Source organism: Eschrichtius robustus, chromosome 12 (genome assembly GCF_028021215.1).
Source record: "Eschrichtius robustus isolate mEscRob2 chromosome 12, mEscRob2.pri, whole genome shotgun sequence".
NCBI classification, from domain to species: domain Eukaryota; kingdom Metazoa; phylum Chordata; class Mammalia; order Artiodactyla; family Eschrichtiidae; genus Eschrichtius; species Eschrichtius robustus.
The window spans coordinates 91,955,019-91,981,037 of record NC_090835.1 but is presented as its reverse complement, the minus strand read 5'-3'; the positions used below and the strand labels follow the sequence as shown (position 1 = coordinate 91,981,037).

Below are 26,019 nucleotides of genomic sequence, written 5' to 3'. Positions count from 1 at the left end.
TCCTGGTAGTCCCATAACCACATATGTCATACCTTTTTTAGTTATCCCACAGTCTTTGGATATTCTGTTCTCTTTTCTTTCAGTCTTTGTTCTCTGCTTTGTAGTTTTCGAGGATTCTAGCGATATATCATCCTCTATCTCAGAGGTTCCTTCCTCAGCTGTGTTCAGTCTATTAATAAACCCATAAAGGCATTCTTCATTTCTGTTACATTATTTTTGATCTCTAACATTTCTTTTGGTTCTTTCTTGGGATTTCCATCTCTCTGCTTACATTGTCCATTTGTTCTTGCTGTCTGCTTTATCCATTAGAGCCCTTAGTGTATTAATCAGAATTGTTTTTGATAATTCTAACATTTCTGTCATGTCTGGTTGTGATTTTTGCTCTCTCTCTTCAAATTGTGGGTATTTTTTGCCTTTGGCATACCTTGTGATTTTTATTGATAGTCGGTTGTGATGTACTGCTTAAAAGGAATTGCCTTTAGTAATGTGGCAAGATGTGAGAGGTGGGGAAATATTCTACATTCCTATGATTACATCTCAGTCTTTTAGTTAGCCTAGGCCTCTGGACTGTGCACTTCTCGGTGTTTTTCTCTCCTCTTAGGTGGGATAGGATGGCTAGGTGGGCTGGAGTTGGGTATTCCATTCCCCAGGTCAGTTAGGCTCTGGTAATAAAACCGTAGCAGGTTCAGCTTTGATTAGCTAGTTTCTCCTGAGGGCAGACCTTGTTAAAAACAGAGTGCACTGGTGTATTTCAAAATGGTTCCTTCTCCCTCTCCTTCTGCTGGAAGCCCAAGGGGATTTTCTCTGATATTTACTGTGGGAACCTCATTGAGCTTCTGCTAGTAAATCTCACAACATTGTGAGGGCCCCTACTACTGAATCCCACTGGAGTCCTTAGCTCTTAGAGCTGTTAGCACCGGGCCGCCAACAATCCAGCAATTACAGTTCCGGTTTTCCTGCCCCAGCGCTGGTTCCCACAGGGATTCACTCTGCCCTGGGAAGCTGCATTCCCGGTGATTGCCTGTTGGTCTCTCCAGTTGCAGGGGGGTGGAGGGGGGCAGGTGGGGGAGGGGCAGTAGTTTTCCCTGAGTTTGTGGTTTTTCAGTCTTTTCAGCTTATTACTTGTGAAGACAGAGTGGTAATTTCCAAGTTCCTTACCTGCGGAACCAGAAATCAGAAGTCAGTACACTGAAACTCAAACTTGCTGTTTTGTCTCCTTACCACAAAGTATGATGAGGATTTGTTGAAACATTTATATTTTATTATAATATACCTTAAGCACATTGAACTCTCTGAAAGCTTGTAGGTTTTATCATTTTTGAGAATCTGTATGTAGAAATGACATTCATAGCATTATTACGGTTTTACCTTATAATCACACTGTTTTATTTGAGAAAACTTTAATCTACAAGTAGTGAATGGGCACAGAAAACACTGAATTCGTTTGAGGAACCAGGAGAAGTTAAATTGGTGGATACTGTTAAAACTCAGTTGATTGTGTAACTTCACGTTCAAAATACAGGTTCTCATCACATGTGGGATGTCTTTCAGATCCGAGCTCTTTTGTTACCTTTGATAAAAATTGAAATAATTACATCATCTGGAAATCGGAACTGTTAAAAATCCTCCTTTGGGGCCTTTAATTTTGTTTGGTTTTGTCTGAAAGGAAGTTTAAACATGGATATAAAAGGGGTTCATCAGTGTTTTCTGTCCTTGCAGAGTGAAATTCAAAGTTCCTATAAGCAGGAAATGCCTATAGGATAGAGATCTTCAGATGTTCAGCTTGTCAGAAATGTAGAAACTTTACCAAATTTGCATACTGCCTCATTTTAAACACAGCTGCAACCCACAGAGACTGCAGGACTCAGCATGAGTTACTTTTTACCATCCTCTCATCTCTGTGGCCAGGACCTTGAGATTAATGACGAGGTGGACTTAAGGCACCTCGTACTGTTCTCGGGGAGATGTTTGCCATACTCATTGTACTTTGGCCACCCTCATTCCAAGTTCATCACACAACTTGTTTGACACGTTTACTTTTTGAACACTTGGAGAATTAACAGGTGGTTGCATGACTGAGATGTTTATTTTAACAGGCGAAAAAGTGGGAGGTAATTTAGACACACACTATGATGCAATAGGAAACTACCTAACTATTCCATTTTTGGCTTAGCTTTTCGTTTCAGTTAAAACTGCTGACAACAAGGCTCAACAGGTCTTGTAGCTTCGTATTGTTAACATTGTCTGCACGTGAGGAACTGGCTCAATAGCAATAATGACCATGCTTTAGTTACTCGTACACGAAACCTTCTCCTTGGCTTTAGTGCTAGAACTTAGTAAAGGGTCTCTTCTCAGAGTTTCTGCCATCCGCAGTTACATTGTGAATACAGAAGGCTCTAAAAGCCCTACATCTATCTCAGCATGCTCTAGAAAACAACTTGTAACATTCTCTGTCTGAATATAGAATGGTCAGAAGGCAAAATCCTACAAACAAGACAGCAAGACAGCTAATTGTTATTTTCCTTGGTATGTTCATCCTGATGTGTCAGGATATCCGTTAGGGTTGATTCTTGAACTGTCTTCATTCGGTGAGCAGGAGGAACAAGGAATTTTACTGGACAGTTAGTTGTTCATTTGGTTTGGGGGTCAAGGGACTATTGCCAGAAGTGGACGTGGTCAGAGATAGAGATTCTAGGTGAGAGATGGCTGACTTTTTCCGTAAAGGGCCGGATAGTAAATACTTCAGGATTTATGGACTATAGGGTCTCTGTTGCAACCACTCAACGTCTGCTCTTATAGCGTGAAAGCAGCCATAGATAATACATAAGAAAATGAGAGTGGCTGTGTTTCGGTACAATTTTATTTACAAAAGCAGGCAATAGGCTGGATTGGCCCAGGGGCTATCATTTATCAATCCGTATTCTGGATCCCAGAAGATACAGTTCTGGGCTATATGACTCTGACCTCACAGGAAGAATAGCAATGGTGTTCAGTTAACTGGACTAGTAACGTATAACCTTCAATATTCATAGCCAAGACTTTACTGTAGTTGTATATAATAAATTTGTTGTCAGAAAAAAAGGGCATTCTTTCCTCACTGTCTTCTTTTGGGGCTTCGTCTGAATAGTGTTATTTGCTTTTTATTTATACCCTACTTTCTTCCCAAAATAATAGAAGGTATATTTAGATTTTAGCTATCAAAATAAAGATATAAAATCCAAACCCACATAAAAAGATCACATGAAAGAACCTCTGAATATTCCTTATCCACCTGCCAACTCAAGCTGGTAGCTCAACCATTTTAGGGACTGATTGGTCCTTGGGACACCTCCTAAGTTGAATACTGATATGCTGCCTATTTTATCTTCTCAAGCATAATTTCCTTTCTGAAAAAAAATTTCCCCAGTGTTTTATATTGTCTCTTACCAAAGGAAGTGTTAATATCCGTCATTTTTCTTCTGATTGAAGTATAAGCCAAGAACTGTTAAACCAACTAAGTGGGTGTATGGAAAGGAAAGAGAAAATTATAAGCTAATGAAAACTTTGGCGGGCAAGTGACCTGTTCAGAACAGATTCCAGGACTCACAGAGCCAGGGGACTGTTTCCAAACTGTTAGAGATACATCTCTGCTCTCTAGAGAAAAGGAGTGTTAGATTATTTTCGAGCCCAGTGGTCAGAAGCACAGCTCAGAGCTGGACAGAGGAGGTAGGAATTTTAGCTGAGCTGCAGGGAGAGATGACTGTTAGTGGGTGTCAGAATGTGGAAACAGGCCAAGTGAGTTGAAGGACTGCTAACTGGAATTGTGGCTCCAAAGACAGTTCTGAAGTAGGGAACTAATCTTTGGGAAAACTGTGAGTGTATACAAATGACTCTAACACAAGGTCCTAATTCATATCAGCTCTGACTGCTGAGCCAAGTAGCTGCCCAAGGTCATGTAGAACCTATGCCGGGGATCTGCCTAGACCTATGGCGTAGGGGAGGTGTGACAGATGTGCTCATGAGGAGGCTGGAGTTTAAAGAAGGAAACACTTCCCTAGGAAACATGGGTACCAGGCAAGCATTAACAACATCAGAGTAGAACCTGGAACAAGATGGGGGCAGCATTAAGGACAAACAGGCCACTCTCATGACAGAATTTTAAGATGTGGTAGTGGGCTAACTCTATGATGTATAAAAAATAAATACAAGAAATAAATTCTATAATCAGCAGCTGGGATGATGTTCAGTATCTGTTTTTAAAATGTCTTATCTATTTTCTAAATTTAAAAATGTTCTCACCTTTAAACGAAAAAGAGAAATTAAGAATTTCCAACCTAAGCCACAATCCCTTCTTCTCTTTCACTCTTGATGAGAGGACACACTGGTCTAGTGTTTGGGGGAGGGGGCAGCTTGACAGTTTCTGTCAAGGTAATAAACATGCATTCCACTTGATCCTGCAACCTGACTTCCATAATTTATCTTTTTTTAAAAAAATACACACACTCAAGCTGGCAAAGATGTTTGTGCAAAGATTATCATTATATTTATAAACTGAAATGCATTTCAGGAAAAAAGTTCAGATTTCAGAAGTTTTTGGATTTCAGAACTCTGTCTAAGGGATTGCAGAGCTGGATATATAAGCATTTAAGTTTGGCAAGGATAAATTGTGAAGAGGAAAAAAGTAAATTTCAGAACAGTGTATACGAAATGATTCCTTTTCTTTGAAAATAATAGTAATCAATTGTGTGTGAAGATATATGCACAAAAGGTCTGGAACCATCCACAAAATTGCTCATGGTGGCTATGGGGGGTGGACAGATCACAGTGGATTAGTAAACAAGCTGATTCTTACAGTAACTCTCACAAGAGAACCGCACACTTCTTCATTGTCACAGACACTGAGGAGCAGGAGGTGGAGAAGCCCGGCTTCTTCTAATGACGAAAACATCATTGGAAGTGAAGAGAGGCTTCTCTGTTCATAACTGTATATGAGACTTACATGTCATCATTACCGATACAATAGTTTTATGCCTAACTCAGGTATATTCATTTATTCATTAGTTTAGCAAATATTTATTGAGGGCCTACTGTGTGTGAGACACCATATATATAACAGTGCCATATATACATATCTATGTCACTGTATAGCAGTGACAGAGCAAAGATAGCCTCACAGCTGCAGGCTCCAGCAGACAGACCCAGGCTGTGACCAGGAAGCCTGAAGAAGGCATATTGCTTGTTTAAATGGATGCGTGCTAGTGCCTAACTCAGAGTAACTGAAGTTGGTATTGCAATGAAATTGAAAGTGTCCTAAATATGTTTTGCTTTCTTTTCATAGTTTCTTCTTCATTTTAGTCTCTGAATTATGCATTTATTATAAATAGAGTTTTAATTATGGAACCTTCTAGATGGAGGTTGCCTCACTGGTCTGTGACAGTGACCCACATAGCCATCAAGTGGACTTGGTTTCTGGTTATATCCATTTGTCCCAGGTTGACAGTGTAGCCCCTCAGCTTGCACAAAGGAGGAATCTCTAAATAAACAATGTTGTAAAGCAGATACATACATACATACAGACAGACAGACAGATACACATGTGTATATTTTTGCCACCAGTGTACTCACATGTTTGTGTTTTCTTCCACAGAAAAAGCAAAGAACAAAAGATCTTTCTCAAGTATTTCATTCTTACAATCCATATGATCACAAGGTAAGAGAAGAATGTTATCAGTGTTCCTGGGTAGTAGAAGTCCTTCTGAACGTATAGCACACTTTTCACCAGTATATAGTGATTTTGAACTACAGTTACCAATTACATTTATATTTCAGTTTTAATTTTTTAACTCTTTATCTCTTGTAAAGAAAAGAGAAGATCTGTATTTCTGAACTAAAATAATTCTATTTTATGCATATTAAAATCTAGTTACATATCATCACTGAAATCTCAAAGACTGTGAAAAGACAGATTTGGGAGTGTTTTTTGATTGGTGGGTTTTTTTCTTTCCAAACAGTGTAGTAGACGAACCTGGCTTTGGAATTGGTAGAGACAGTTGAAATATTATCTGCCAACTGTTGGTTCTCCATTGCTTCTGACAGAAAGTTATGTTTCTAAATAAAAATCCTAACAAAAAGCAGTGCCGAGAATCATAACTGAAATATTCACTCCCGAGAGTTTTGCTACACAGAAGACCGAGTAGTGTAATGACCCCTGCATCCCCATCCCATAGCTTCATAGACCCATGGCCAGTCTTGTTTCATTTATACCCACACTCTCCACTTCCTATATTTGAAGAATTCTCAAACATCTCTTCACTTATAAGTATTTCACCATATATTTGTAAAGGATAAGTTCTCTTTAAAAAAAAAAAAACATAACTTTTTAAAGAAAACGCTCAACACCACATCTTCATGGGGAAATACATTAAAGTATTCTGAGACTTGTACAAAACTTCTATATCATATAAGGTTCCAGTAAATCTGTTAATTCGAGGTGATTTCAGAAGCAAACAAAACATTCGCAGAGTTGAAATGCTAATATAAACTTAAATCTTTATCTATGAATCTACAAGGAGACATGTGGTAGAGATTTTTTAACTAGCCAAAATAAGTAGTGTGAAAACTACTCTCCTCATTTGAGAATACAGAGATGTCTGGATTCAGGAGGAAAAAATTGTGCCAGTTGTTCATAGAAGTTGAAAGAATTTGAATAGCTTCTAGTGTTTCTATAGTGAACAGTTGACTTAAGCATCAGAAATTTGTCAGAAGAGGTGTTTATATTCCACGTGACCGCGGCGATATACAAGACTAAAAATTTTATCATTTCAAGTTACATTTTTCAAGTTAAATCAGTTCACTTTGCAGAATATGGCAATTTGTTTGAAAGCGATTGAGCGAGCCAGGCATGTCTGACAACGCAGGCTGAAGGTGCAGGCTGATAAGTAGTACAAGAGCAAAAGGAATGAGATTGGCCAGATTTCTGATGGGGAAGTTGCATTTTTTTTTTAGACGATGCCATTTTAATAAACATAAATGCAACAGTGGCTGAAGTTAACAACAGCAACAACAAGAGGCTATGACAAATCAAAGGTTTTGCCTGACTTGTCTAAATTTTGCCCACTTCGAACATTTTTTTAATTCACAGTTAAGGGAAATTCCATTATTCTTTTATTAGAACTCTTAATGGAACTTCGCCATTCACAGCTTCTCCCAGCTTCCTCTTCATATCCTTTGTGGCACTGTATCAAAGTCACCTCAGATGATTTTGGCTTCCCTTGTGAAGACTTCATTCCTCTACAAATTAGTCATCAGGCAGTGAGGAATTGAATGTAAAATGCTAGATGGAGTTCCTTTTGATCTTTGCTTTAAGATCGGTAATAAATTATTGTTAAGTAGCTGGACTGCTTGATGAGTGGTTTTTCAAGCTCCCAAGGTTTAGCCTGTTGGCATTCTGTTTTATTCTATATGTGTAGTAAAGGAAAAGGGAAAAGTTTTCCTTCTAGCTCCCGCCCCTTACTGCCTCCTCCGGATTTTCTAAGCTCCAGCCAGGCAAGTCTAACCGTGTTACTTTTAACTGTGTCTCTTGTTGGTCAGTGTCCCCAAAGCCTAGAATCACAGGGATTGAGTAACGTGCACTATTTTCTCAATATTAGAATGTTCCTTTTTTCCCCATAAATAAAATAATAGAAGGCTGTGATTCGAGTTACTTTGTCACTTTTAATTACCCAATTATATTCGAACAAATTCGTTTTCTAGGCAGAAAAAACGTTAGTGTAAAACGTTTTGTAAGATGTGGTTAAAGTTGGTTTAAACATCTCATGCTCAATGAGATTTCTGGAGTGATCTTCAGGTTAAATATATACATATGTCATAAATAAAAGCTTATATAAAGCTTATATAAAATAAAATATAGGCTGTCTGGGATTTGCTTTAAAAAAGAATCAAAGGAGGAACGTGGGTAGTGCACAGTAAAATAAGGTTGGCCATGTGTTGATGATTATTGAAACTGAATTATTGGTTTGTAGGGGTTCATCATTCTACTCTGTGTATTTTTTTATATGATTGAAATTTTCCATAGTAAAAATGATGCAAGAAGTAAAATAAACTATGGTCTGCTCCTGGGAGTGAATGTTGTGGTATTCTTTTCCTCTCTAGCTAAATTTTTTTAATTGTTCATTTTTCCCTTGATGTAAATTTGTACCAAAGAAGGAATACGCAGCATTTCAGTGGGTTCATTATGCTGAGTAAACTCAGAAATGCAACTCCTGTTCTAGAGTTGGCATAATTTCCTGGGGCTTCATCCCAAATTATAGTGGGTCACTTAAATGATAGCCTTGCCTACAAGAAACTGTTAAAACAGTTGTAATTACAAAGGGGCGTTGGTACCACCGTTTTGTTCTCAGTGAGTCAGTTATATTTGCTCTCCTTTCCTTCCCCCCAACCAAGACTGCTCCTGCCTGACCCCAGACACAGGAAAGTCACCAGGTTAAACAAATTTGTTGTTTGAGTGAAGCCAGGTGCATTTCTTAATCATACTGTAAAGCCATTGTTTAGGTTGTAAATGGTCAGTTTGTTTTCTCTTAGGTGCTGTTGCAAAAAGCAAATAAAGCTTAGGGCAAAATGAGCATTCAAAATTAGTCTTAAGAAAACTACCTGATTTGTTTTTTTAGACTCTAAGACAAATTTTGCTGGAGACTGGACGAATTTCAGTTTGGATTGTTATCTCTGGTCCCATGTCCATTTTTTAAAAAATTGTTTTTCGGAGTTCTCATAATACAAACTTACACAGAAAGGCTTGACCAAACCTAATTCCCACATATCTATCCTAATAAAAGGGAACATTGGTAAAGGGAATCCAAAGCAGCAGGTAATCTGATTGTATTTTGGACATTATATTCTTTCCTCTGTTATTTTAATAAACACATAATAAACATAGCTTGGAATTTCTGAAAACACATCATACTAGCTACCAGGAAGATTATAGGGACAGAGGTCTTCCACTTCACAGGCAGCCAACCTGGAGTTGAATTTTTCCTTTGGAGAAGTCACAGGTAAGTAGAAGAGGCTGTAATTAGAACACTTTTATTAAAGGTATGCAAATTAGCATATGCTTTTTATCTTCAGCCTAATGAAAATATTGCCATGCATATAAAAGATGTCTCTCTCTTTCTTATTTCCTTCCTTCCTTCCTTCCTTCTTTTCTTTCTTGTTAGATTTTATCAGAATTATGTGTTTGGAGAAATCTAGGTTTATTAGCTAAACACAGATGTTTTTTATAATCTGCTATTGTAAAAAGCTACTATAAAATATGAAAATACTTGGAAAGAAAAAAGTACACAGTTCCGTTTAGATCTATAGTGGTTTTTAACATCTGCAAAATTGAATAAGTTTTTATTCCATTATTCTTTTATTAGAACTCTTAATGGAACTTAAGGGGCAGAGATTATTTAAACAAATAATCTATATGAATTAATATATACTTGACCATTAAAAGTGAGTTTTTAACAGGTTGTCACTGTTACAGTTTCTGTATTTTGTGAAGTGGGCTTCTCATTTTCTTTTAGTGACTGTTGTTGTTTTAATAATTTTCTACATTTGTAAAATGTTCTACATTTCCTACATAAATCAGCGGACAAGTAGAAACATTATTATATGGCTCCTGTGTTGGTGCAATAAACTTTTCTTTGTCTTTTGGTGACCAATTTTTTTTAATGACTTTTCTACACACATAGACATGTATCACTTGAACTGTAAACAAACTCACATGTCCAAAAAAACAGCTGCGTGTGAATACACTTGATAAGTTAGCATGTGAATAGATAGAAAATCACTCACTCCGAGGGATTTTATGTAGCAATCTTAGCCGTCAAAAACACAGCCGGGAACCTGAAAGTAAGCCAGCCTAGGCCCAGACTGTCAAAATCATCTAATTCTCTCTCCCCGCCTCATTACTTCTTCAGTTCTCCATCCACAAACAGTCCAGTTTGTTTTTTTTTTTTTAATAGTTCTAACAAACATAGATGCCTGGCTTCCCAAACCACAGTCAACCCTAGCAGCAGTTAAAAAGAGGGTAGTTATTGCTTCAAGAAGTCAGAGCTCCATTAAGAAGTGGCGGCATACAAAATGAAGGCAAGCACAAGGCCATAAAAGCTCTAAGTCATTAACAGAGGGACTCTAAAAGTGCAGCTGCCCAAGTCCACTTCATTTGGACCCAAATATCCCTATAATACATTTTTGTAGTCCCAGAGTAAAATAATAGGACCAAAATTATATCAAGAAACAGATGTTTTCTTTAAAAATAGTAGAGATGTGTATAATCTATTTTTACAAGCTATTTTACGAATAAATTTCATTTATCTTGAAAACTCTCTTAGGAACAGCTGGTTCTTAATAAGGTTGGATAAATGAAGTATGTATTACTATAGAGAGTGGTTTAATAAAAGAGAAGTAGTGAAAGAGTGGTTGAACATGTATTGGTAATTGGGTTAAGGACAGAAAATATGTGTGAGCATAAAAAGTGAGAAGGGTAGAATCAGTCTTCCCCCAAATTATTCATTCATATAATTAGATACTGTAAAAATATTAAAGCCTTTGAGAATTATTATAAGATATTTTTATCCTAAAGATTACTCTAGGCCTAACTTGAGTGAATACTTGTAAGTAGTGAATCAGTACAATGCATTTTTAACTGAAGTATTAAGTATACAGAAAAAGTTGATATGTATTTCCCTTATCCACCCTTCTAAGACTACCTTAAGAACTGTCATGAATACAGCCACTTGCAGGAATTCATATCTCCTAGTGCACAGTGAACTATATAATAAAAAATGTAAAATTATATTTTCTGCGGCTTCATTTGGGCAGAAGCCCAATCTATTCCAGAAGTCTTGGGACAGAATAAGTCTTCAGTTATACACCCGCCTTTCTTCCCTTAAGAGATTAGTAGTCTCTATGACATCAAGTTTCATAAATACATATATCATACCTTAAGCAAAAGGGACGGTTTCGTTTCGGAAAATCATGTATTGATTTACACTTCTCCATTAATCAAATATGTCTAGTGATTTAAGATAAGAGTTACTTTATCCAGCTCTTTATGTTTGAAGAATAATGGCCAGTTGACTCCATCCTCAGGCAGCTACAGTACTGTCAAACCTTCCTCGTCCCCTGTGCTTTGAATAACATCATGCAGCAGCAGAGTGCTGTGGGTTGTGCTTTAGAGAGGGAGATGCAGACTTGGATTATTGCCTGCTGGCCCTGTTGAGCTTTGAGCTATCTGCTGTCTGGAAACAGCAAATTCAGTTTTTAATGGATCCGGCACTCTACGATAGCCAGATTTTCATGGCACATGCAGAGAAAGAAACAAGTTATTGATTTGGCATGTTTATGCCATGCTTAAAACAGTTCTCTGCAGCAGGTTGGCCAAAGCCATTTGTGCACTTACCTCCGTTCCCCATCTCTGGCAAAGACTAAAAAATGTTTAAAAAGTAATTTTCGGGATGTTGCTAAATATCAGGAACAATTGGATTAGCTTCTAACTGTTTGAGTTCCCTTATTGTCACGTTAATATGTGTCATACTAAAACCATGCTCAGGTTATGGCCTTGAAACACAAGGAAGTGAGCGCTTCAGTAAATATTAAACCCATTTCATTGGCTCCATGAACTCCACTCTAAAGTCTGTTGAATAACTCAGCCTCAAAATAATGGACATACTAAAAAGCTCTTTTGGTGTAAAATCTGTGATTCCTTCTCTAGGTGACCATATAATTGTTACCAAAGAGGCAGATATAGTTCAGCTGCTTCCAGCTTCAACAATAGGTATCTCTAGCCACGCTTTTGCTTCCTGATGAATGCCAACCTGATCCAAAAGCATTTTCCTAATTTTTAACTTTCCTCAGCTTGTGATTCAAGTTGAGTGACAGGTCATGTTTCCTTGAGCCTAACTTTGATATTGTACCTACGTATTTTTTTTCTTTTCCTTCTAACATGGCATTGTTCTAAAAATCAAACATTATTTTTTTACATGTTGATTTAATTTACCTTGTTACTGTAAATGCAGGGGTAGGTGGTATGGGAGTATGTGTAAATGGCAGAGATTTTAGTGATGTTGAAATGATATATCCAGGGACCCATAGATGTCAGAATTCTGCTCTGGTAGTTACCCTGAGGATTGACAAGGAGACTGGAATCTGATTGGACCTTTATTATTATTGTTATATTATCATTATTATTATCATTATTAAACTACTTACAGCACACCCTGTAACTGGTAATATTCTCAAAGCTTTACATATACACACAACTCATTTAATCTTTATACCAACCCTGTAAGTACTGTTATTATCCCCTGTTTTATAGATGAGGAAACTGAGACATGGATTAAGTAACTGCTCCAGGTCACACAGCTAGTAAGTTATAGAGCATTCTAGCTCCAGAGTCCATGCTTATCACCCCTATGCCGTGAGTAGCTGCAAATCTGCTGAGTAAGAGGCTCTGATAAAGGTGGACTGACAAACACAGCTTAAGTTCAAGGTCCAGATGGGCCTTCTTACCCTGCCTCTTTCCCTCCAACCCCTAAATCTAAATAGGCAAACTCTATGTAGAAACAGAGGTAGGAGAAGGAATAAGGAGAGAGAAAGGACGGCAACAGTCCAGGGGAAGAGTGTCAAGGATTCCATTGACTGGCCTCCCTGTAAAGCAGACAGTAAAGCAGCCAAGCTTGTGCTGACCACGGCCGCCCTCACCTCCACTCTTCCCCTGTCTGATTAATTCACCGTCAGCCTGGGGCAAAGGAAGCTTGACTTAAGCTGTACATCAGGGCTGATATCATCAGAGACTAGCAGATGACTCTTAAGCGCTGTCGGGCACACTTTTTCTCACAGAGCCCTGTTCACCTCGCTCTCCTTTCAGCTCCCCTCTGTGAGTGTGGGAATGGGGCAAGTTCCAGCCAAAGGATGGGAGTTCTTTAGGGCCAAAACAGCAGGGGATGTCCAAGCCAGCGAAATAGGGCATGCCAGCCTAAAACCCTGGAGCCCAGAGAAAGGTTGAGGAGAGAATCAACTGAAGTCCAATGGAGATGGGGAAATGGCAGCAGGGCAGGTTAGAAACTGGTAGACTGCTGTCCTGTTACATCTCTCAGGACACCAGCTAGCATGTGCGACTTATTTCATGGGCAGGTGGCGTCATGAGGCAAAAGTCAGAACGTTCCCCAGGTCCTGACTTAATGTCCTGTTTAGTAGCGTATTCTCTTCCCTCCACCTTCCCGCCCAGCTACTCCCAGGAAATATCAGCAATAGGGAAAAACAAAGTTTATGATCAAATATTTTGCTAACATTCAGTATAAAAGTGCTGATAAAAAATTAATCAAAAGAAAATCTAAAAGGCAACAGAAGCAAAAATAAACAAGTGGGACTACATCAAACTAAAAAGCTTCTGTACCGCAAAGGAAACTATCACCTAAATGAAAAGGCAACCTAGCAAATGGAAGAAAATATCTGCAAATCATATATCTGGTAAGAGCTTAATATCCAAAATATATAAAGAACTCATACAACTCAATAGCAAAAAAACCCACAGACAATCCAATTGAAAAGTGGGCAGAGGATCAAAATAGACATTTTACCAAAGAAGATATACAGATGACCAACAGGTGCCTGAAAAGATGCTCAACATTGCTAATCATCAGGGAACTGCAAATCAAAACCACAGTGAGATATCACCTCACACCTGTTAGAATGGCTGTTATCAAAAAGTCAAGCAATAAATGTTGGCGAGGATCTGGAGAAAAGGGAACCCTTGTGCACTATTGCTGGCCATGCCTCTGTGGAAAACAGTATGGCAGTTCCTCAAAAAATTAAAAACAGAACTACCAAATGATCCAACAATTCCCCTTCTAGGTATTTATCCAAAGAAAATAACAACACTAACTCAACAAGATGTATACACCCCATTGTTCATTGCAGCATTATTTACAATAGTCAAGACATGGAAACACAACCTAAGTGTTCATCGATAGATGAATGGATAAGGAAAATGAGGTGTGTGTATATACACACACACACTGGAATATTATTTAGCCATAAAAGGGAGTCTTTCTATTTGCAGCAACATGAATGGACCTTGAGGGTATTATGCTAAGTGAAATAAGTCAGGCACAGAAAGACAAATACCGTATGATCTCACTTAAATGTGGACTCTAAAACAAAACAAAACAAACTTACGGATTAAAAAAAAAACCAGATTGATGGTTTCCAGAGGCAGGCTGTGGCAGGTGGGAGAAATGGGTGAAGGGAGTCAAAAGGTACAAACTTCCAGTTATAAAATAAATAAGTCATGGAGATGCAATGTACAGCATGGCAACTATAGTTAATAATATTGTATTGTGTATTTGAAAGTCGCCAAGAGAGTAAATCTTAAAAGTTCTCATTGAAAGAAGAAAATCTTGTATGTATGGTGACATGTTAACCGGACCCATTGTGATCATTTTGTAGTATATACAAATATTGAATCATTATGCTGTACACCTGAAACTAGCATAATGTATTTCAATTACACCTTAATTTAAAAATAAATAAAAAAGAAAATCTACATAGAAGTGGCAGTTACTATATTTTAAATTATTTATCAGGCCTAAAAGTATCTCAGTTTCTACTGTCATTGATTGTATACTGCCTCTACGAAATTCACTAAGCATAAGGAAGAGATCAGCAGAGGAAGGGAGAGGAACTGCATTGCACCAAGAGCCAGAGTATGTGCATGTACCACTCATCCCCGGGCTGCTTGCCTCTGACTGCTCCAGCAGTCACCCCCATGCTGGTCCTCTAACATCAGTCTTTGCATGCAGTTAAAACATATCACCAGTCTCTTTCCTTCTTGATACATACCTGCCCCAAACCTTTTTTCTATGTCTCACCACCAGTGGGCACTACCACTTACCAACCTTTCCCAACAGCAGACTTAGCACACCCTCCACTTGATATGTTAGGCCTGTTGCATGTTGGGTTGCCAGTTAGCAAATGAAAATACAGGACACCCAGTTACATTTGAACTTCAGATAAACAGTGAGGGTTTTTTTTGTTTGTTTGTTTGTTTTTGTTTTTTAGTATAAGTATGTCCCATGCAATATGTGGGACTTATTTACACTAAAACTTTATTCATTTATCAAAAAAAATTTATTTATCTGAAATTCATATGTAAGTGGGTGTTTTGTTTTTATCTGGCAACCCCAGTTGCATGTACATTACACTTTTCACTTCAGCAAATTGAGATAGATGAAAGGGAAAAGAATATCCAAAATGGAATGAAATAAAAAATGATTTTAAAACCTCCCCTGTATATAATGTGAAGGATATGAGCAAGTTTCTTCCTACTCCTAACCCCATCGTTGTATAATGTGCGTGGCCTCCCTGTCAAAGGCTGACACCAATGTCAGACATAGTTTTTCAAACATTCACAATTTTAATTAAGAAGATAAAACAAGTTACTCATTTAACTTTTTTTCTCTAAAATCTTATGACCATGTTTTATCCTGGGAAACCTGTTTGGAAAATTGCTTGGAAGACACAAAGAGAAGTTAAATTAAAAAGTGCCCGTACCTTATTTTCAAGGAAGAATTTTCAAACCCCCCCTGAAAAGTACACTTTGTTTCTCAGCAATACATTTTATCGTAAAATATATTAATGACTTCTTTGTAGCTGAAGTTATTTTTATTGAGATGCACTAAAAAGCATTAATGCCACTGATGCTTAAAGCAAGTAATGCAGGCATCCACTAGAGAAATGAGGAAGCTATTACTGATTTTTTTCGTCTCTAGCTCTGCTGCTCAAGTTTCCTGATGGTTGAAAATCCTTTGATTGGTGCAGTGTGGGTTGATGCTGTTTGCGGAGTTGGCTCCCCAGGCCTGGCCTCTGTCTTCCTAGGCACATTATTAACAGCGGCTAAAGGCCCCAGTCTATGTACCACTCTCCTATGATCACCAGCCTTCGATACAGATTCTGACTTGCACAATTTCCAGAATTCTCTTGACAAAGAATAGTGAAATGAAAATATTTCCATGGGCCAATAATTCATTCTCTCCAGGGTTTCTGTGCAAGGTTAAGAAGACATAATTACAGTTAGCATCTATGGTGCTTTTTTAATGTATACATTAACACTCTTCTCTTGAAATTAGAAAGCTAGAGACTTTTGGTACCTGGAAGAAAATAAGGTAAACAGCTTTTTCTAATGATTGTTAATATTTTCCATTATTCAACACTGTACCTTTGGGTGCTTTTCAGATGTCCAGAGGTATTTTAAATGCACGTGTCAAATAAAAATAAAGGAGCTTTAAAAGCTCAAGTTCTTTATAATTTAGCTCTATCGTTATACGGCACACACATGGGTAAGAAAGGAGAATATTCCATTTTTAATTACTGTAAAGTATAATAATCCAGTATATAATCATACAACAGAAATCTCTAATTTAATTTAGGCCTTTTTTTTGGAGGGGGGTAATTCTAAAGCTGCTTTTTTGTCTGTATTCCTCACTCTTTATTTCATATCAGCACTTTCTTTCTCTAATTTAATTTGAAACGATGTAGTTAACGTTTTACGTTTGCCTCCCTCCCTGTAACTCTGGGCCTGTGTGCTTCCTTTCCATTGGTTTTCAGTTTGTCTTTCTCCCTGCGAGCTGATTACCTTCGCCTATCCATTCTTTGTACTCATATTTCCTTACTATGCCACATACGTTTACATCTCTCCACCCAATTTCTCAGATGGTTTTGCTTTTAACCCTCTAATATGTTCCTGCTTGGAGTGTATGGGGTGTAATTCTTGGGATCTTCAACCCGGTGGCATATTCTGGAACTTTACTTCCTTACCCCTGGAGACAGTAACACAGAAAATCAACACTGGGTCCGTCCATTCTCCCTTCTTAAACTAGAGAGCTCATGTAATCCCACTGCCCACCTCTTGTACACGTAAAGAAAAGTCTCTCTTGTCCTGTTGAATTCTTACTCATCTCTCATGACCCAGTTTAATTTTACCTTCTTTGCATCCTTTCTGGTGCTCACAGAAAATTGTTGTCATGCTATCACTATGACATGCATATGTCTGTATTATTTTGAGTTGTCATGCTCTTAGAATTCAGTGCCATTCAACAATCATGAGTCTTTTCCTAGGGGACAGGCATAAATGCTTATAACCCTATAGGGCAATAGAGGAGTTGGCAACAAACATTGCATTGTAATTATTTTGCTCTGTCATATATTTATTGTTCATATAACTGTTTCCTCCTGTTACACTGAGGATGTCTACAGGACAAAGATCATATCTCACTTGTCTTTTTTTCCCCTCTCCAGGGGAAGACCCTGAATGGTGGACTAGAATTTAATGTGTTGTATATATGAAGTGTGTTTCGTTCTTCTTTTGCTCTAGAATTTAATGTGTTGTATATATGAAGTGTGTTTCGTTCTTCTTTTGCTCTACATACCATAACTGTACAAAGCACTTACGCATTATCCCACAGCAAATACAAGGTGAAAACTCAGCCTTTTAATTCCCAGTTTGGTGCTCTGTCCATGTCACTACAGTCGGAATGTTCCAGTAGTAATGAAGACCACAGCTGTGGGAGGATGCACTAAGTTTGTTCTTGGTTTTTAATTGTAAAATAGGTAATACACGCACTTAAAACCATGTTCGAAGAAAGTCTCCCTCCTAACACTATCCTACAGATCCCTGTTCCCCTCCAGAGGCAATTACTGTTTTTGGTTTTGTGTATATGCTTCTAGAGTTGTTTTCTGCATATAGAAACACATACCTTCCTATGTGTCTTTATGTAGATACATGCCCTTTTTAATTCAGATGTTAACGTACTACAAATTCTTCTCTTTTTCACTTTACAGTGTATCTTGGAGATAATTTCAATCAGTACATAAAGAGCTCCTTGTTCCTCTTTTTTTTATGGATCTTTATTGGAGTATAATTGCTTCACAATACTGTTAGTTTCTGTTGTACAACAAAGCGAATCAGCCATATGCATACAAATGTCCCCATATTGCCTCCTTCTTGAACCTCCCTCCCATCCTCCCTATCCCATCCCTCTAGATCATCACCAAGCACTGAGCCAATCTCCCTGTGCTATGCTGCTGCTTCCCACCAGCCAACTATTTTACATTCGGTAGTGTATATACGTCGATGCTACTCTCACTTCGCCCCAGCTTTGCCCTCCCACCCCATGTCCTCAAGTCCATTTTCTGTGTCTGCCTCTTTATTCCTGCCCTGCAACTAGGTTCGTCAGCACCATTTTTTTTCCCTTAGATTCCATATATATGCGTTAGCATACGATATTTGTGTTTCTCTTTCTGACTTACTTCACTCGGTATGACAGACTCTAGGTCCATCCACCTCACTACAAATAACTCAGTTTCATTTCTTTTCATGGCTGAGTAATATTCCATTGTATATATGTGCCACATCTTCTTTATCCATTCATCTGTCAGTGGACATTTAGTTTGGTTCCATGTCCTGGCTATTGTAAATAGTGCTTCAGTGAACATTGTGGTACATGACTCTTTCTGAATTATGGTTTTCTCAGGGTATACGCCCAGTAGTGGGATTGCTGGGTCGTATGGTAGTTCTATTTTTAGTTTTTTAAGGAACCTCCATACTGTTCTCCATAGTGGCTGTATCAATTTACATTCCCACCAACAGTGCAGGAGGGTTCCCTTTTTACCACACCCTTTCCAGCATTTATTGTTTCTAGATTTTTTGATGATGGCCATTCTGACCCGTGTGAGGTGATACCTCATTGTAGTTTTGATCTTCATCTCTCTAATAATTAGTGATGTTGAGCATCTTTTCATGTGCCTCTTGGCCATCTGTATGTCTTCCTTGGTGAAATGTCTATTTAGGTCTTCTGCCCATTTTTTTAACTGTATTGTTTGGTTTTTTGGTATTTAGCTCCATGAGCTGTTTGTATATTTTGGAGATTAATCCTTTGTCTGTTGTTTCATTTCCAAATATTTTCTCCCATTCGGAGGGTTGTCTTTTTGTCTTGTTTATGGTTTCCTTTGCTGTGCAAAAGCTTTTAAGTTTAATTAAGTACCATATGTTTATTTGTGTTTTTATTTCTGTTACCCTAGGTGGTGGGTCAAAAAAGATCTTGCTGTGGTTTATGTCAAAGAGTGTTTTTCCTATATTTTCCTCTAAGAGTTTTATAGTGTTTGGTCTTACATTTAATTAAGTCTTTAATCCATTTGGAGTTTATTTTTGTGTATGGTGTTAGGCATTATTCTAATTTCATTGTTTTACATGTAGCTGTCCAATTTTCCCAGCACTGCTTAATTAAAGAGGCTGTCTTTTCTCCATTGTATGTTCTTGCCTCCTTTGTCATAAATTAGGTGCCCATATTGTCGGCTTTATTTCTGGGCATTCTATCCTGTACCATTGATCTATATTTCTCTTCTTGTGCCAGTTCCATACTGTCTTGATTACTGTAGCTTTGTGGTATAGTTTGAAGTCGGGGAGCCTGATTCCTCCAGCTCCGTTTTTCTTTCTAAAGATTGATTTGGCTACTCGGGGTCTTTTGTTTTTCCATACGAATTGTAAAATTTTTTGTTCTAATTCTGTGAAGAATGCCATTGGTAGTTTGATAGGGATTTCATTGAATTTACAGATTGCTTTGGGTAGTATAGTCATTTTCACAATATTGATTCTTCCAGTCCAAGAACATGGTATATTTCTCCATCTGTTTATGTCATCTTTGATTTCTTTCATCAGAGTTTTATAGTTTTCTGAGTACAAGTCTTTCGCCTCCTAAGGCAGGTTTATTCCTAGGTATTTTATTCTTTTTGTTGCAATGGTAAATGGGAGTGTTTCCTTAATTTCTCTTTCAGATTTTTCATCATTAGTGTATAGGAATGCAAGAGATTTCTGTTCGTTAATTTTGTGTCCTGCAACCTTACCAAATTCATTGGTTAGTTCCAGTAGTTTTCTTGTGGCATCTTTAGGCTTTTCTATGTATAGTGTCATGTCATCGGCAAACAGTGACAGTTTTACTTCTTCTTTTCCAATTTGTATTCCTTTTATTTCTTTTTCTTCTCTGATTACTGTGGCTAGGACTTCCAAAACTATGTTGAATAATAGTGGTGAGAGTGGACATCCTTGTCTTGTTCCTGATCTTAGTGGAAATGCTTTCAGTTTTTCACCAGAGTATGATGCTTGCTGTGGGTTTGTCATATATGACCTTTATTATGTTGAGGTAGGTTCCCTCTATGCCCATTTTCTGGAGAGTTTTTATCATAAATGGTGTTGAATTTTGTCAGAAGCTTTTTCTGCATCTATTGAGATGACCATATGGTTTTTATTCCTTAATTTGTTAATATGGTGTATCACATTGATTGATTTGCATATGTTGAAGAATCCTTGCATCCCTGGTATAAACCCCACTTGATCATGGTGTATGATCCTTTTAATGTGCCGCTGGATTCTGTTTGGTAGTATTTTGTTGAGTATTTTCACATCTGTGTTCATCAGTGATATTGGCCTGTAGTTTTCTTTGTTTGTGACATCTTTGTCTGGTTTTGGTATCAGGGTGATGGTGGCCTCATAGAATGAGTTTTGGAGTATTCCTCCTTCTGCTATATTTTAGAAGAGTTTGAGAAAGATAGGTGTTAGCCTTTTTCTAATTGTTTGGTAGAATTTACCTGTGAAGCCATCTGGTCCTGGGCCTTTTGTTTCTTGGAAGATTTTTAATCACAGTTTTAATTTCGGTGCCTGTGATAGGTCTGTTTATATTTTCTATTTTTTCCTGGTTCCGTCTTGGAAGGTTGTGCTTTTCTAAGAATGTGTTCATTTCTTCCAGGTTGTCCATTTTATTGGCATATAGTTGCTTGTAGTAATCTCTCATGATCCTTTGTATTTCTGCAGTGTCAGTTGTTACTTCTCCTTTTTCGTTTCTAATTCTATCGATTTGAGTCTTCTCCCTTTTTTTCTTGATGAGTCTGGCTAATGGTTTATGAGTTTTGCTTATCTTCTCAAAGAACCAGCTTTTAGTTTTATTGATCTTTGCTATCGTTTCCTTCATTTCTTTTTCATTTATTTCTGCCTGATCTTTATGATTTCTTTCCTTCTGCTAACCTTGGGGTTTTTTTGTACTTCTTTCTCTGATTGCTTTAGGTGTAAGTTTAGGTTGTTTATTTGAGACTTTACTTGTTTCTTGAGGTAGGATTGTATTGCTATAAACTTCCCTCTTAGAACTGCTTTTGCTGCGTCCCATAGGTTTTGGGCCGTCATGTTTTCCTTGTCATTTGTTTCTAGATATTTTTTGATTTCCTCTTTGATTTCTTCAGTGATCTCTTGGTTATTTAGTAGCATATTATTTAGCATCCATGTGTTTGTATTTTCTACAGTTTTTTTCCTGTAATTGATATCTAGTGTCATAGCGTTGTGGTCAGAAAAGATACTTGATATGATTTTAATTTTCTTAGATTTACCAAGGCTTGATTTGTGACCCAAGATATGATCTCTCCTGGAGAATGTTCCATGAGCACTTGAGAAGGAAGTGTATTCTGTTGTTTTTGGATGGAATGTCCTATAAATATCAATTAAGTCCATCTTGTTTAATGTATCAATTAAAGCTTGTGTTTCCTTATTTATTTTCATTTTGGATGATCTGTCCATTGCTGAAAGTGGAGTGTTTACGTCCCCTACTATGATTGTGTTACTGTCGATTTCCCCTTTTATGGCTGTTAGCATTTGCCTTATGTATTGAGGTACTCCTATGTTGGGTGCATAAATATTTACAGTTGTTGTATCTTCTTCTTGGATTGATCCCTTGATCATTATGTATTGGCGTTCTTTGTCTCTTGTAATAATCTTTATTTTAGTGTCTATTTTGTCTGATATGAGAATTGTTACTCCCGCTTTCTTTTGATTTCCATTTGCATGGAATATCTTTTTCCATCCCCTCACTTTCAGTCTCTATGTGTCCCTAGGTCTGAAGTGCTTCTCTTGTAGACGGCATATATACAGGTCTTGTTTTGTATCCATTCAGCTAGGCTGTGCCTTTTGGTTGAAGCATTTAATCCATTTACATTTGCGGTAATTATTGATATGTCTGTTCCTATCACCATTTTCTTAATTGTTTTGGGTTTGTTTTTTTTGTTTTGTTTGTTTTTTGGGGGGGGGTTTTTTTGTAGGTCTTTCCTTCTCTTGTGTTTCCTGCCTAGAGAAGTTCCTTTAGCATTTGTTGTAAAGCTGGTTTTGTGGTGCTGAATTCTCTTAGCTTTTGCTTGTCTGTAAAGGCTTTAATTTCTCCGTCGAATCCAAATGAGATCCTTGCTGGGTAGAGTAATCTTGGTTGCAGGTTTTTCCCTTTCATGACTTTAAATATGTCCTGCCACTCCCTTCTAGCTGGCAGAGTTTCTGCCGAAGGTCAGCCGTTAACCTTATGGGGATTCCCTTGTATGTTATTTGCTGCTTTTCCCTTGCTGCTTTTAATATTTTTTCTTTGTGTTTAATTTTTGATAGTTTGATTAATATGTGTCTTGGCATGTGTCTTCTTAGATTTATCCTGTAAGGGACTCTCTGTGCTCTCTGGACTTGATTGACTATTTCCTTTCCCGTATTAGGGAAGTTTTCAACTATAATCTCTTCAATTATTTTCTCAGTCCGTTTCTTTTTCTCTTCTTCTTCTGGGACCCCTATAATTCGAATGTTGGTGCATTTAATGTTGTCCCAGAGGCCTCTGAGACTGTCCTTAATTCTTTTCATTATTTTTCTCTTTGGTAGTTATTTCCACTATTTTATCTTCTAGGTCACTTATCCCTTCTTCTGCCTCAGTTATTCTGCTATTGATTCCTTCTAGGGATTTTTAAATTTCATTTATTGTGTTGTTCATCATTATGTGTTTGCTCTTTCGTTCTTCTAGGTCCTTGTTAAACGTTTCTTGTGTTTTCTCCATTCTATTTCCAAGATTTTGGATCATCTTAATATCATTACTCTGAATTCTTTTTTCAGGTAGACTGCCCATTTCCTCTTCATTTGTTTGGTCTGGTGGGTTTTTACCTTGCTTCTTCATCTGCTGCCTATTTCTCTGTCTTCTCATTTTGCTTAACTTAGTGTGTTTGGGGTCTTCTTTTCACAGGCTGCAAGTTTGTAGTCCCTGTTGTATTTTGTGTCTGCCCCCAGTGGGTTGTATAGGCTTCCTGTGGAGGGGACTCGTGCCTGTGTTTTGGTGGATGAGGCTGGTTCTAGTCTTTTTGGTGCGCAGGACCGTGTCCAATAGTGTGTTTTGGGATGTCTGTGAACTTAGTATGATTTTAGGCAGCCTCTCTGCTGATGGGTGGGGCTGTGTTCCTGTCTTGCTAATTGTTTGGTATAGGGTGTCCAGCACTGTAGCTTGCTGGTTGTTGAGTGGAGCTGGGTCTTAGCATGAGATGGAGATCTCTGGGAGAGCTCTCGCCAATTGATATTACGTGGGGCCAGGAGGTCTCTGGTGGTCCAGTGTCCTGAACTCGGCTCTGCCACCTCAGAGGCTCAGGCCTGACACCCAGCCAGGGCACCAAGACACTGTCAGCTGCATGGCATCTTGACCCCCAGGAAAGCTGCTCACTGGGCGCACCACCACAGTGGGTATCTGAGTGGCTCGCTAGGAACAGGAAATGACACCACCGCTTGGCCTCGGGCACCTGAGGGACGAGCTGGATGCTCCAGGGGCACCATCCAGGGCAGGTCAAGATGCTCCGTAAATGTTAATTTAAGGGCCGAACATAATTTTTTTCAAGGTCTGATTGTCTCTTATACTCTTGACTATGTATCTCTGGAAACATCTTCTGTATTCTGTGCACACATGGAAAATTTATAAGTTTGTATGGACAAGCAGTGGTCCCACTGGATTTCCATATTTCATATTTAAAATGTATCTTTTCTATTCCCAGTTATGTTACACTTATATAAAATTAAGGAGAATGGTTTGAAAGCAGGGTGTGCTTTCTTCTGTGGCTGAGTGAAGAGTGTGCAAGCTCCTCTTAAGGGTGTGATGCCTTTTCCACACCAAAGGTTCACAAACTTGATGGCACATTAGAATCAACAAGGGTGCTTTAAAACATACTGATGCTTGAGTCCCACATGTCTGCACAACTTGTTTGTGTCTGTGTATGTGTCTGTGTGTGTGTTGCATTGCTTCCAAATGTTCTAAATGAGCAAATTATGCTAATTGGCTTCATTATAAAGTTATGGGTTCCCATCTCAGCTGAGCCCGCAACCTTAATCCTTTTCTTTATCTGCGCTCAGCTCCCTTTCCCATTTCTCCTGGCACTTATCCTAAACCTTTATCACTTTTCTTAGTCCTCCTGTCTCACCCCTACCTGTAGCCTGCACATGCACGTGTGCACGCGCACACACACACACACACACACACACACAGAGCCCCCTCATGAATTGGTCTTCTGTTTATATTGCTCAAACAGAAGACCGAAGTCTACCATTTTGAATTTCAAGTTTTACCCACATTGTACTTAATCTGATAATGTGACATATCCCTAAGGATCCTAATTGACTTATAGGATATTTTATTTAAAGTAATGTTGTGAATAACTCAACTCATGCTGACTTAAACAAAGAGACAATTTATATGTATAATTTATTGGCTTTCTTAATTGAACTGTCAAGGTAGATTTTTGCATTAAGCAAGGCTTGATTCAGGACTCAAATGGAGTCACCAGTAGCAATCTTTGCTGTGTCACTTGGCAGGGTTTGATATATCAGCCATTCTCAGACTCATCTCCGTGGAGTTAGCAGAGTAGCTATGGCAGCCCCACTCCTCACACTACCAAATACAAAGGAGAGAGAAGTCCACTGTCCTGGAAAATCCAGCCAAAGTTCCATCAAACCTGATTGATTTAGGTTGTGTGCACTTCCTTGAGTTGGGGGTCAGTGTGTTTATTCAATTAAGCCAGTCAGGGTTCTCACCCCAGGAGATGTGGGTGCTGTTAATGCCCTCAGACTGCATTGGCTACAGCATGAGGGATGAAGGGGCAGTGAATTCCCCAAGGAGTGAAAGATGAATGCAGCAAGGGCAAACAACACATGTTTACAGTCATGCACATTATCATAATATGGTCTGTCTATAAGGATTTCATCAACATCTGAGCAATGTATATTTAATTTGAAGTGTCATGTGTAGATATAGTAAAATCGCTGGGTCATATTGGACCATTTTGACTTTCTGGTGAAGTGAATGCAAAAACAGAGTTATAATATGTTCTGTTTTTATAAGCAACATAAGAAATCACTCTCTGCCATTGAATTTGTGAGTTTAATATTTTTTTACAAGTAGTAAAATTACTCCACTAAATATTAGACGTATGGTATAATGGAGTCTGAAGAACTGACTTCAAATCAATGTTCTGTCACTTGACTTTGGATAAGTTATTTTCTTATCTGCTAGATGCAGATATAAGTAATACCTGTCTTATTTATCTCACAGAGTTATTGTGTCAAATGAAATGATATTGTATATGTTAAAGCATGTAATAAAAGGGCAGAGTTAATTGTTATTTATTTCACTATCTCATCAGGTTGAGTTTACCTGACCAAAGAAAATATCATTATAATTAAAATGTAATTCTCTTTTACTAACATATTGCCTTCATTACTTAAAACCTGTTTTGTTTTTATTTTTGGCTTTGTATAAAGCCTCAGGGTGGCGTATATAAAAAGTACATAATATATTTTAGGACAGAATAAGAAGAACTATGTTGTTTACCCATAAAATCTGAGTCATTGCTACAGTTAAGACTAAAAGCCTGGGCTTCTGGGAAGCAAAGGCAAATAGATAAACAGCTAAATGCACAACTTTCATTTTGTAATAACAGAAAGTATATCACTCAAGAGGAGAGACAACCTTTTCTTTGGGCAAATCTCTAAATAGAATATATCCCATCAATCTTTCTGTTAAGGGGCATTGAACAGCATAATGGACTATTGTACCATAAAATTTACAAAATCCAATAAGCTTTTAAACTATTTTGTACAATTTTGAAAAGAGAAACGCTGAAGCCTGG

At 37.9% G+C, this 26,019-nt stretch overlaps 1 protein-coding gene across 4 annotated transcripts in view; it reads left to right on the top strand.

The window, feature by feature from the left end:
• CDKAL1 (CDK5 regulatory subunit associated protein 1 like 1) overlaps positions 1-26,019 on the top strand; it is a 650,586-nt gene that overhangs the window by 515,610 nt on the left and 108,957 nt on the right. For all 4 annotated transcript variants that reach the window (XM_068557565.1, XM_068557566.1, XM_068557568.1 and 1 more), the window contains one exon: positions 5,627-5,689. In XM_068557565.1, the coding sequence (XP_068413666.1) occupies positions 5,627-5,689 (63 nt within the window). The remainder of the gene's footprint in view (positions 1-5,626; positions 5,690-26,019) is intronic.